The following is a 13,995-nucleotide window of genomic DNA, read 5'->3' as shown; positions in this document are numbered from 1 at the left end:
AAGCAGTGGTATCAACGCAGAGTACTTATAGGATTGTATTTTACAATCGATTCAATTATAGCTGCTTTTTGTGCATGAGGCACTACTGGGAGATTTTGTCTGAAATCTCCTGCAAATAAAATTACTTTTCCTCCAAATGGTCGAGGATTCTTCATCAAATCCTTTAAAAGTTTATCAACTGCTGTTAAAGCATGTCCAACAGTCATGCTCACTTCATCCCATATGATTAATTAAGCAGTGGTATCAACGCAGAGTACTTGAGAATTTCCTCTAATATTTGATTTAGCTCCATCATCAATTGGGATTGAAAGCTTAAACAGAGAGTGATAAGTTCTTCCTCCTTTCAGAAGTGTGGCTGCAATTCCAGTTGAAGCACATGGAAGAATTATTTCGTTTCTTCCTCGAATAACACTTAAAAATGTGTTAAATAGGTATGTTTTACCACTTCCTGCAAACCCGTCAATAAAAAATAACCTCTGAGGTTCATTTTCATTTTCAATTGCTCGCATGACTATATCGTACACGTGCTTTTGCTCAGCACTCAGTGTCGATAATAAATAATCACCACGTATTCTTTCTTCATCCACATTATACTCTATGAATCGATTGTAAAATACAATCCTATATGGAGGAACGTAACTCAAGTTAAATTAAAACAAAATATGAGAACTGCGGAAGAAAAAGAATTTTCAAATTGGCTAATGCAACTCGGAGATGGTAAATTATCAAATACAGATGGACTACATCTCGATATAATTGAAATCCCCAAAGATTTTATAACAAAAGAATCTCTTATTAATGAAATTTTTGGTGATAGAATCACCATGGAACGGATTAGAGAAAATCCAGATAGAGCGATACTTTGTCCTAAAAATGAGGATACTTTTAAAATTAATGACACAATCCTTTGTAAAATGGAAGGAGAGGAAAAGGAATATCTCTCAATTGACTTTATTGTAAGTGATGATCCACAGGAGCAATTAAATTTTCCAACTGAGTTTTTGAACTCTGTGACACCTTCTGGAATGCCAGTTCATCGACTTAAAATAAAAGTCAGTGCTATAATAATCCTATTAAGAAATTTAAATACTAAGAAAGGACTTTGTAATGGAACAAGATTTATAGTAACTAATTTGAAAAATAATCTAATTTATGCGGAGGTTCTAACTGGTCTTGCTCGAGGACAGATTGTCATCATTCCAAGGATAGATTTAATTACAAGTGATTTGGAATTGCCATTTAAATTTAAACGAAGACAGTTTCCTATTCGAGTCGATCATTTGCTATGACAATAAATAAATCACAAGGACAGAGTTTAGAAAAAATTGGGATTTATTTGCCACATCCTGTATTTGCTCATGGTCAACTTTATGTGGCATTTTCTAGAGCAACCAAAAGGGAAAGTGTAAAAATTAAGATAGATGAATTTAGCAATCAAGGACATCTAATTGAAGGAAGTGAAAAATGTTTTACAAAAAATGTAATATACAGAGAAATTTTGTAAATTGAAGAATTATGAAATTGTATGAGAGCTAATAATAGCGGGTTAGCGGTGGGTACATTAGACGTAATCAAAAAATATTTGAGTAAGGAAAAAAAATTGGTATAATAATTAAATAATAAAAAAAAAATTTGTATGTATATATATTTACTAAACTAATGTTTCAGATTTAAAACATATTAAATTTTGTGGAAATTAAAATAACAAAAAAAATTAATATAAGCAAACAAAATTTTAATTATAAATATTTAAGTTTATGCAAAACAAGACGCAAAATACAATATCAGGGAGTGAAAAAAAAATAATAGTAGTCATCTTCGAAAAATTTGCAACATTTGATATAAATTTCGTGAAAATCGGTCCAAAAATATGGAAGTAGTTCGCGGTAATACAGACAGAACAATTAATCTTTTGTGTTAAATCAGGTTTTATAAAGGCTTTATGAGAACCGCGCGAAGCGCGGTCCGAATTATAAAAGCTTTGAGGACCGCGCGAAGCGCGGTCCGAAACGCTAGTAATATTTATAATATTAATAACAATAAAATATTTATTTAATAATAAATTAATAATAAAAAAATAATATTAATAATATTAATAATAATTTATTTACATAAATAAATAATTATTTATTTATATAAATAAATTATTATTAATACAATTAATATTATTTTTTTATTTTTAATTTATTATTAAATAAATATTTTATTGTTATTAATATTATAAATATTATTTTTTTTATTATTTATTTATTACTTTTTTAGTTTTATTATTGTTTGTTATTTTTACTATTTATGATGTTAGTTTATTAATTTTTTTAAATTAATTTTTGTAAACTATAATTTTTACATATAATATTACTGTTATTGTTACGTATCCCATATTGCAAATTGTTGAAAATTTAATTATTAATATTATATTTGGGCATATCTCAAACAAAAGTTGTAATATTTATTCTATTAATTTTGAATAAATAATTAATTTAGCTTATAGAAATTTAAAAAGCAGCGAATTTTATTAAATAATAATTAACAAATAAAAATTTTTAATATATAATTTTTATTAAATATCTAAACATGTAAAAAATACACATATTTAATAATTTAAATAATTATTTTATACAAAATTATTTTTTTTAATTTTTTTTATCCTTTTTTTCATCATTATCATTATTATCAAATAAAATCATAATTAACAAATAAAAATTTTTAATATATAATTTTTATTAAATATCTAAACATGTAAAAAATACACATATTTAATAATTTAAATAATTATTTTATACAAAATTATTTTTTTTTATTTTTTTTATCCTTTTTTTCATCATTATCATTATTATCTCCTTTCCGCTTTTTATTTTTTTTCTGAAATTTATCTTTAAATTGATTCTTAATACACTCCTCCTTCTTTAGTTCCTCTCGTTTTTCAAATTCTTCTAATGCCATTATTAATAAATCATCTAGCCCATCTTCAAGTACTGAAATTTTTTATTTATATATATAGATTAGGTTATATCTTTATATATATGTAATAATATTAATTTAAATAAAACGATTGACAAATTTATAAAAAAATATCATTTTATTTAAATAAATTAATTATTGTTTATATTTTTACCATTTTGAAATTCTTCAATTTCTGTTGATATTTCTATTTCTTTCGGTATATTATTTTCTTCAACATTTGAATTTTCAAATTCATTTGTATTAATTTGATCATCTTCAATTACTGAAATTTTTTAATTAAAAAATATATTAGATTATATGTTAATGTGATAATATATTAATTTAAATAAAACATTTAACAAATTTAAAAAAAAATAATTTTATTTAAATAAATTAATTATTATTTATATTTACCATTTAGAAATTCTTCAATTTCTTTTTCTATTTCTTTCGGTATATTATTTTCTTCCATGATTTTATTTTCAAATTGATTTGTATTCGTTTGATCAATGATGACATTTAATATGTGAAACCAGCTACTAATATATATAGATATAGATAAATAGATAGTCATTTCTGAAATCACATGTTGTTCGATAACAATAAAATGTAATTTTTGTACGTACCGAACGTAACTTCTTAACTCTTATTCCAAGATTAATATCAATTCTTTCTATATTCTTGCTATGTATAATCCTTCCTTGTTTTACGACGTTATTTCATATTATGTACAGGACTGAATGTAGTACAGGTTATATAGGAGTTGTCTTCATCTTAGAAACAGGAACCAGAATATTTATAGGATTCAAAACAGGAACCAGGAAATATATATATATATATATATCTGTAAAGAATTCCTGCGTCTCTAAAGAAATTAGGAAATATAATTAAAATATGAATTAAATGATATCACCGTAAGGCAAGATAAAAATGATTATGGATAATTAAATGATATCACCGTAAGGCAAAATATGAATAAGAGTTTTATAGTTTTCAGTTATCACCTTTTAAGGCAGAGAAAATATTAATCAGCTTTGATAAGATTAGATTGATAAAAATATAAATCACCATAAGGCAAAGATAGAATTAATTTGATAAAGATATAAATCACCATAAGGCAAAGATATATTAATCACCATAAGGCAAAGATAGAATTTGTTTGATAAAGATATAAATCACCATAAGGCAAAGATATATTAATCACCATAAGGCAAAGATAGAATTTGGATGATCACCTTATGGCTAGCCTCAAATAATTGGCTTGATGGAAGGTATCGACTATCATGATATGTACTTACATGATGTCCCCAATTGGACAAAGTCGACCTTCCTAACCAGATATATGTAATTAACCAAATATATTTCGATGTATCTCTGATGATCTTGATATTTCCGTACGATGCGCATCGTGTCGATTCAAACATAAAACGAACCACGATAAACAGCTGCATAGCAACCAGATCTTTTTCTTTTCTCACGGCACTCTATGAAAGATTCGAATAGACTTTCCTATACATTTTCTCCGCCCGCATTCAGTCCTTTTGTGGGCATCATCAATAATCAAAGTACTTAACGAAGATCTTCTTGGTATAATAAGTGGATGTTTTGTATCAGACTCTATCTGTGCATTATGGAGACGACCTCCAACACGAAGTAATCCTTCATGGTCTATAAAAGGTGTAAGGCGAATCAAAGGGTTGGATTTAGGCAAATGCTCTCTATTAGAAATTATACGAATCTCGTTCGAAAACCATGCTTGTTGTACAATTCGTACCCAAAAATTACGACTCTTCTCGATTTCCATGGGTGTTATGGGATGTTTAATCAGTGTTGATTGTGATTCTCTACGGAGACAACGAATAAATCTGCGACAAATAGAAGTAATTCGTAATAATTTCATGAGTGAAGAGTACTTATCCAACAATTCCCAGTATAAAGGTTGATGGGTGACAGCAATCATGACTTGTCTGGATCGTTCTTCCAAACCAGTTTCCGGTAACTCTTTACACTTGAAAGAAGGCCAAGATGATGGAGACTCAGAAAGCCAATTTGGTCCTTTCCACCATAGATCAAATTTAATTAATTGATCTGGCCTTAAACCACGAGATGCACAATCCGCAGGATTTTCTTTCCCAGGAACAAAATGCCAAGATCCATAAGGTAATAATTCTTGTATAGTAGATACACGATTACGAACAAAATCTTTCCATTTGGTTGGATGAGCCGAAATCCAAGAAAGAGTTACAGATGAATCAGACCAACAAAACACCGATACGTCAGAAAGTGCTAGTGCTTTTAAAGTATGTACAGTTAATCGCGCTAATAACAAAGCCGCAACAAGTTCAAGACGTGGAATCGTAAGCCGTTTAATTGGTGCAACCTTTGTCTTGGAACAAATCAGTTGAGTAGATATTTTACCATCGTTACTGGAAATTCTTATATAAATCACAGCTGCCATGGCTAATTCTGATGCATCTGAAAATCCATGAATTTCAACAGAAGTACTGGAATGAACATAACCAAACCATCTAGGAATTGCTAATTGATCTAGATGCTGAAGTTGTTTTCTAAAATTCTCCCAACGATATTGCATGTCTTGAGAAAGAGGTTCATCCCATTCAATCTTTCTTAACCAGAGTTCTTGAAGAAAGATTTTGGCTGTTATGAGAATAGGTGCGATAAGTCCTAATGGATCATATAATTTTGCGATTTCAGAAGAAATTATTCTTTTAGTATATTTTGTAGTAGATGTTGGTAAAGCTGAAAAATGAAACGTGTCCGAGTCGGGTCTCCAAATAAGACCTAATATCTTGCAAAGTGTAGATTCAATTTCCACAGCAGATGACGATTCTTCACATTCTTCACCCGACATCGACATTGGCAGAATCTCTCTACAATTACTACTCCATTTTTGTAAAGGAAATCCACCCGCTGCACATAATTGAATAAGTTGATTGACAATCTCTTTAACTTCCGAAATTGAATCCGCTCCTCCAAAGATATCATCAACATATCTTCCCTTTGTCAAAGGAATAACAGCCTTAGGAAAATGATGACCTTCGTCGGTTACTAATTGTTGTAATGCTCGTAATGCAAGAAACGGAGCACAGACAAGTCCATAAGTTACAGTTGTGAGTCTAAATGCTACCAGTTGATTTTCAGAACCTCGCCACAATATCCTTTGTAAATCCCAATCGTCAGGATTAAGAGCAATTTGTCGAAACATTTTAACTATATCTGTAGAAAAAAGAAATCGATGTGTACGAATCCATATAAGAATATCTGAAATATCTGTCTGAAGTTTTGCGCCTGCGTGAAGCAGATCATTAAGAGAATAACCACTGTTTGTACGGCTAGACCCATTAAAAACAACTCTTAATTTTGTGGTACGACTGCTTTCTCGAAGAACTCCATGGTGTGGTAAATAGTGTATAGGAGAATTATTATTTCCGGAAATATCAGCTAACATCATATGACCCAATGTTTTGTATTCTTCTATGAAATCAACATAGAGTTCTTGAAACTTGGGATTTAAAGTAAATCGTTGAAATAATCTATTGAGACAACATAGTGCCTTTTGTTTTGAATCACCCAGAAGTGAAGGATTTGATTTTAGAGGAAGACGTACAACATATCTTCCAGTAGCATCTCTTGTATGAGTAGACAAAAAATGTCGTTCACACTCTTCTTCTTCCTCACTTAATTTAGATTCCGTTGTAGTAGGTAGTTCCTCTTGATTCCAAAATCTAGCAATAAGATCTTGTAAATCATGATCCAAAGTACAATGATACGTTCTTGCTGAATTAGATAAATCATTTTCTGATATTGGTCCTGAAAGAACCCATCCGAAAATAGTTTGCTGAGCAATAGGCGTTGACAAATCCCCTCGTATTAATCCTGGCAGAATTACCGAGCCATAATTATCTGAACCTAAAATGATATGAATATGACCAGAACAAAAAAAATCAGGATCTGCAAGTTGAAGTCCAGCAATATGAGACCAAGTATGACAAGACGCGTTAAAAGGCGGTAATTTAGTTGTTAGACGAGGTAACACGTAGGCTTCGATTGTACAATTATAAGTTGGATCATAGATGGACTGTAATTTTATTGTAACACTTCCTTTAGTGTGACCGGAATATGTACCACCGACTCCAAGAAGTGGTATTGAAGCTGAACTGCGTTTTAGTTGTGCATGATTTACTAAATTTTCTGAAATAAAAGATAATTCTGATCCTTGATCTATTAATAAACGTACTGCAAAATTTACATCTTTATTTTTGTGTAATATGGCTCTACTCGTAGCTAATAACGTAAATTTTGGTAAAGAATTTGCTTGTCCAGATTGATGAGCACATAATTTGTTTTGTCATTCTATTGAAGGTTGTGACTGAGGATTTTCTTTAGATTGAGTAGATTGAGCATTATCTATCTTAGATGATTTTTCACCAAAATGTTTTGATGAAGACACGTTGATGTCATGAATTGAAGTATGATGCTTCTTTCCACATTTGAGACATCTTTTTAAAGAATTACATTTGCTTGCTACATGTGGGCCAAGACAATTAAAACATCGTCGATGCTTCATAATAATATCCCTTCGTTGTTGCTGAGTTTTCGAATGATATTGATCGCACTTTGCTAAAAAATGTGAAGATCCACATAGCGGGCAAATGAAAGAATTAGTAAAAGAATTTTGATTAGATGATGTAGCTACATGAGCAGCTATTTTTGTACGAGACTTTCCAAAAGAGGAATGATCCTTATCCTTGTGTGATCCAGAAGAAAAAGTATTATTATGTAAATTAAGATTCTCTAAAGCTCGTGTCCTCCCAATAAGAAATTCTTCAAATTGTAAGTAAGTCGGATATGAAGAGGTTGAACCAAGTTTAACCTCCCATGCTTCTCGAGTTTCAGGATCAAGTATTCTTACGAGCTGATGTAATAATAATGGATCCCAATGATCTACTTCACAGTTCAAAGCACGTAAAGCACCAATAACTTCTGATATGGTTGTCAAAAGAGTTCTGAGACCTTGAGCGCATTTTGTTTTAAGCGGCTTTAAATTTGTAATTCTATCCAATTGAGTAGTAATCAAAAATCGTTTATTCTCATATCTAGAAACTAATATATCCCATGCAACAGTAAAATTTTCATCAGAAATAGGCAAATTATACATTAACCGAGCCGCTTCACCAGTTACACATGTCTTCAAATAATGCATCTTCTCAACGTTTGATAAATCTTCATTATCGTGAATCAAAGAAACAAATAAATCATGGAATGATCTCCATGATTGATAATCTCCTGAAAAGCTTGGTAATTTTATACGAGGCAATGCACTACGAGGTAATTGTGAGGTAGATGATGCTACATGTTCCGAATGAGTAGGTCGAGATTGCCGATCTACCGTTTCTAAATCATCTCGATATGTAAGTAATTTAGCACGAGAATATACATAAAACGCTTGACAACGTTCATACACGTGTTCTTTAATATATGATTGATCATTATTCTCAGAAAGTATCTCAAGATATAAATTTTCATGTTCTACTTGAAATTTAGACCAATTCTGATCAAGTAAATCCAAACGTGTATTAATTAATTGACGATTTAAACGTGAAATTTCTACGATATCAAAATCCGCTGCATCTTGTATTAGATTAAATCGACTTTTTTGTAAAGCGATCTTTGCTTCTATATTAGACATCTTGAAAAGCTTGGTATCCGGCTCGAAGGACCAAAAAATGTTCGATAACAATAAAATGTAATTTTTGTACGTACCGAACGTAACTTCTTAACTCTTATTCCAAGATTAATATCAATTCTTTCTATATTCTTGCTATGTATAATCCTTCCTTTTACGACGTTATTTCATATTATGTACAGGACTGAATGTAGTACAGGTTATATAGGAGTTGTCTTCATCTTAGAAACAGGAACCAGAATATTTATAGGATTCAAAACAGGAACCAGGAAATATATATATATATATATATATATATCTGTAAAGAATTCCTGCGTCTCTAAAGAAATTAGGAAATATAATTAAAATATGAATTAAATGATATCACCGTAAGGCAAGATAAAAATGATTATGGATAATATCACCGTAAGGCAAAATATGAATAAGAGTTTTATAGTTTTCAGTTATCACCTTTTAAGGCAGAGAAAATATTAATCAGCTTTGATAAGATTAGATTGATAAAAATATAAATCACCATAAGGCAAAGATAGAATTAATTTGATAAAGATATAAATCACCATAAGGCAAAGATATATTAATCACCATAAGGCAAAGATAGAATTTGTTTGATAAAGATATAAATCACCATAAGGCAAAGATATATTAATCACCATAAGGCAAAGATAGAATTTGTTTGATAAAGATATAAATCACCATAAGGCAAAGATATATTAATCACCATAAGGCAAAGATAGAATTTGTTTGATAAAGATATAAATCACCATAAGGCAAAGATATATTAATCACCATAAGGCAAAGATAGAATTTGGATGATCACCTTATGGCTAGCCTCAAATAATTGGCTTGATGGAAGGTATCGACTATCATGATATGTACTTACATGATGTCCCCAATTGGACAAAGTCGACCTTCCTAACCAGATATATGTAATTAACCAAATATATTTCGATGTATCTCTGATGATCTTGATATTTCCGTACGATGCGCATCGTGTCGATTCAAACATAAAACGAACCACGATAAACAGCTGCATAGCAACCAGATCTTTTTCTTTTCTCACGGCACTCTATGAAAGATTCGAATAGACTTTCCTATACAAAAATGTATAGGCTGTTATTCCTTTGACAAAGGGAAGATATGTTGATGATATCTTTGGAGGAGCGGATTCAATTTCGGAAGTTAAAGAGATTGTCAATCAACTTATTCAATTATGTGCAGCGGGTGGATTTCCTTTACAAAAATGGAGTAGTAATTGTAGAGAGATTCTGCCAATGTCGATGTCGGGTGAAGAATGTGAAGAATCGTCATCTGCTGTGGAAATTGAATCTACACTTTGCAAGATATTAGGTCTTATTTGGAGACCCGACTCGGACACGTTTCATTTTTCAGCTTTACCAACATCTACTACAAAATATACTAAAAGAATAATTTCTTCTGAAATCGCAAAATTATATGATCCATTAGGACTTATCGCACCTATTCTCATAACAGCCAAAATCTTTCTTCAGAGGAAGAAGAAGAGTGTGAACGACATTTTTTGTCTACTCATACAAGAGATGCTACTGGAAGATATGTTGTACGTCTTCCTCTAAAATCAAATCCTTCACTTCTGGGTGATTCAAAACAAAAGGCACTATGTTGTCTCAATAGATTATTTCAACGATTTACTTTAAATCCCAAGTTTCAAGAACTCTATGTTGATTTCATAGAAGAATACAAAACATTGGGTCATATGATGTTAGCTGATATTTCCGGAAATAATAATTCTCCTATACACTATTTACCACACCATGGAGTTCTTCGAGAAAGCAGTCGTACCACAAAATTAAGAGTTTTTTTTAATGGGTCTAGCCGTACAAACAGTGGTTATTCTCTTAATGATCTGCTTCACGCAGGCGCAAAACTTCAGACAGATATTTCAGATATTCTTATATGGATTCGTACACATCGATTTCTTTTTTCTACAGATATAGTTAAAATGTTTCGACAAATTGCTCTTAATCCTGACGATTGGGATTTACAAAGGATATTGTGGCGAGGTTCTGAAAATCAACTGGTAGCTTTTAGACTCACAACTGTAACTTATGGACTTGTCTGTGCTCCGTTTCTTGCATTACGAGCATTACAACAATTAGTAACCGACGAAGGTCATCATTTTCCTAAGGCTGTTATTCCTTTGACAAAGGGAAGATATGTTGATGATATCTTTGGAGGAGCGGATTCAATTTCGGAAGTTAAAGAGATTGTCAATCAACTTATTCAATTATATGCAGCGGGTGGATTTCCTTTACAAAAATGGAGTAGTAATTGTAGAGAGATTCTGCCAATGTCGATGTCGGGTGAAGAATGTGAAGAATCGTCATCTGCTGTGGAAATTGAATCTACACTTTGCAAGATATTAGGTCTTATTTGGAGACCCGACTCGGACACGTTTCATTTTTCAGCTTTACCAACATCTACTACAAAATATACTAAAAGAATAATTTCTTCTGAAATCGCAAAATTATATGATCCATTAGGACTTATCGCACCTATTCTCATAACAGCCAAAATCTTTCTTCAAGAACTCTGGTTAAGAAAGATTGAATGGGATGAACCTCTTTCTCAAGACATGCAATATCGTTGGGAGAATTTTAGAAAACAACTTCAGCATCTAGATCAATTAGCAATTCCTAGATGGTTTGGTTATGTTCATTCCAGTACTTCTGTTGAAATTCATGGATTTTCAGATGCATCAGAATTAGCCATGGCAGCTGTGATTTATATAAGAATTTCCAGTAACGATGGTAAAATATCTACTCAACTGATTTGTTCCAAGACAAAGGTTGCACCAATTAAACGGCTTACGATTCCACGTCTTGAACTTGTTGCGGCTTTGTTATTAGCGCGATTAACTGTACATACTTTAAAAGCACTAGCACTTTCTGACGTATCGGTGTTTTGTTGGTCTGATTCATCTGTAACTCTTTCTTGGATTTCGGCTCATCCAACCAAATGGAAAGATTTTGTTCGTAATCGTGTATCTACTATACAAGAATTATTACCTTATGGATCTTGGCATTTTGTTCCTGGGAAAGAAAATCCTGCGGATTGTGCATCTCGTGGTTTAAGGCCAGATCAATTAATTAAATTTGATCTATGGTGGAAAGGACCAAATTGGCTTTCTGAGTCTCCATCATCTTGGCCTTCTTTCAAGTGTAAAGAGTTACCGGAAACTGGTTTGGAAGAACGATCCAGACAAGTCATGATTGCTGTCACCCATCAACCTTTATACTGGGAATTGTTGGATAAGTACTCTTCACTCATGAAATTATTACGAATTACTTCTATTTGTCGCAGATTTATTCGTTGTCTCCGTAGAGAATCACAATCAACACTGATTAAACATCCCATAACACCCATGGAAATCGAGAAGAGTCGTAATTTTTGGGTGTACGAATTGTACAACAAGCATGGTTTTCGAACGAGATTCGTATAATTTCTAATAGAGAGCATTTGCCTAAATCCAACCCTTTGATTCGCCTTACACCTTTTATAGACCATGAAGGACATTACTTCGTGTTGGAGGTCGTCTCCATAATGCACAGATAGAGTCTGATACAAAACATCCACTTATTATACCAAGAAGATCTTCGTTAAGTACTTTGATTATTGATGATGCTCACAAAAGGACGCTACATGGAGGTACTCAAGTTACTCTCGGTTTTTTACGAAGTTCATATTGGATTATCGGTGGAAGAGCACCTGTACGTTCTTACATCCTAAGATGTGGAAGGTGTGCACGGTATCGCGGAATTCGAGCGAAACAGCTCATGGGTCAATTACCATCATCACGTGTGACTCCAGCAAGACCTTTTTATAACACAGGTTTAGATTATGCTGGTCCCGTGATAATGAAGACTTGGAGAGGGCGAGCGGCAAAAACTTATAAAGGCTATTTAGCTATATTTGTTCTCACAACATCAGCAATACATATAGAAGTAGTTACGGATTATACCACTGATGCATTTATAGTTGCCTATAAACGGTTTACTGGTAGAAGAGGTATATGTGCTACGCTACAAAGTGATTGTGGAACAAACTTTGTTGGAGCTGATGCAACTTTAAGACGTTTTTTCAAGTCATCTTCTAATGAATTACGTGACCTTGCCTATCTTCTCGCTAAAGATAACACTGAATGGAAATTCAATCCTCCATCAACCCCTCATTTTGGAGGAAAGTGGGAAGCAGCTGTAAAATCTATTAAATTTCATTTACAACGAATTTTAAAGGATACTATATTAACGTATGAAGAAATGACAACGATAACTGTACAAATAGAAGCAGTGTTAAATTCAAGGCCATTATGTCCTTTATCAGATGATGCATCTGACTATTCACCCCTGACTCCAGGACATTTTCTTATTGGAGAAGCACCAACTACATTACCGGAACCGAGTCTATTAACTGAAAAGACATCTTTGCTTTCACGCTGGCAATTACTTAAACAGAAAGTAGATCACTTTTGGTCAAGATGGTCTATAGAGTGTTTACAAAGGTATCAAGCCATTTCTAAATGGTATCACCCTTCGAATGAAATAAAGGAAGGATCCTTAGTATTAATTACGGATGAGCGTTACCCGCCAGGAAAGTGGCCCCTCGCAAGAGTCATACATTTACATCCAGGACCAGACGGTTTAACCAGAGTTGTTACAGTGAAAACTGCAAACTCTATTTACAAGAGACCTATAACAAAATTATGTATTATCCCAACTGATCCTGAAATTCATTCAACAAATCTATTGTTGAATGCGGGCGGAGAAAATGTATAGGAAAGTCTATTCGAATCTTTCATAGAGTGCCGTGAGAAAAGAAAAAGATCTGGTTGCTATGCAGCTGTTTATCGTGGTTCGTTTTATGTTTGAATCGACACGATGCGCATCGTACGGAAATATCAAGATCATCAGAGATACATCGAAATATATTTGGTTAATTACATATATCTGGTTAGGAAGGTCGACTTTGTCCAATTGGGGACATCATGTAAGTACATATCATGATAGTCGATACCTTCCATCAAGCCAATTATTTGAGGCTAGCCATAAGGTGATCATCCAAATTCTATCTTTGCCTTATGGTGATTAATATATCTTTGCCTTATGGTGATTTATATCTTTATCAAACAAATTCTATCTTTGCCTTATGGTGATTAATATATCTTTGCCTTATGGTGATTTATATCTTTATCAAACAAATTCTATCTTTGCCTTATGGTGATTAATATATCTTTGCCTTATGGTGATTTATATCTTTATCAAACAAATTCTATCTTTGCCTTATGGTGATTAATATATCTTTGCCTTATG

General features: G+C 32.1%; 2 protein-coding genes across 2 annotated transcripts; one reads left to right on the top strand and one right to left on the bottom strand.

Moving 5' to 3' along the window:
• Positions 1-4,560: 4,560 nt before the first annotated feature.
• LOC145946741 (uncharacterized) lies at positions 4,561-8,653 on the bottom strand. Its single transcript, XM_083056491.1, has 4 exons — positions 7,480-8,653; positions 5,746-7,200; positions 4,718-5,628; positions 4,561-4,611 (listed from the first exon to the last, which is right to left on the bottom strand). The coding sequence occupies exons 1-4, from the start codon at positions 8,651-8,653 to the stop codon at positions 4,561-4,563; spliced, it is 3,591 nt and encodes a 1,196-aa protein (XP_082912617.1).
• Positions 8,654-9,927: 1,274 nt separating this feature from the next.
• Positions 9,928-13,461, top strand: LOC145946740 (uncharacterized). Its single transcript, XM_083056489.1, has 5 exons — positions 9,928-10,025; positions 10,115-10,503; positions 10,618-11,052; positions 11,170-12,122; positions 12,238-13,461. The coding sequence occupies exons 1-5, from the start codon at positions 9,928-9,930 to the stop codon at positions 13,459-13,461; spliced, it is 3,099 nt and encodes a 1,032-aa protein (XP_082912615.1).
• The last annotated feature ends 534 nt before the right edge of the window (positions 13,462-13,995 follow it).

This window comes from Prenolepis imparis, unplaced genomic scaffold (assembly GCF_030444845.1).
Source record: "Prenolepis imparis isolate NDT839.2.m4 unplaced genomic scaffold, iyPreImpa1.0 SCAF_19, whole genome shotgun sequence".
NCBI classification, from domain to species: domain Eukaryota; kingdom Metazoa; phylum Arthropoda; class Insecta; order Hymenoptera; family Formicidae; genus Prenolepis; species Prenolepis imparis.
This window is presented reverse-complemented; position numbering and strand designations above follow the sequence as displayed.

Coding starts and splice junctions, on each gene's coding strand:
- LOC145946741 (XM_083056491.1), bottom strand. CDS start 8,653: ATGTCTAATATAGAAGCAAAGATCGCTTTACAAAAAAGTCGATTTAAT. Junction 7,201..7,479: donor CCCACATGTAGCAAGCAAAT/GTAATTCTTTAA, acceptor TAAATTTTGCAG/TACGTTTATTAATAGATCAA. Junction 4,612..4,717: donor AGAAGAGTCGTAATTTTTGG/GTACGAATTGTA, acceptor CACCTTTTATAG/ACCATGAAGGATTACTTCGT.
- LOC145946740 (XM_083056489.1), top strand. CDS start 9,928: ATGTCGGGTGAAGAATGTGAAGAATCGTCATCTGCTGTGGAAATTGAA. Junction 10,504..10,617: donor TTTTTTTAATGGGTCTAGCC/GTACAAACAGTG, acceptor TTTTTTCTACAG/ATATAGTTAAAATGTTTCGA. Junction 12,123..12,237: donor ATGGTTTTCGAACGAGATTC/GTATAATTTCTA, acceptor CATAATGCACAG/ATAGAGTCTGATACAAAACA.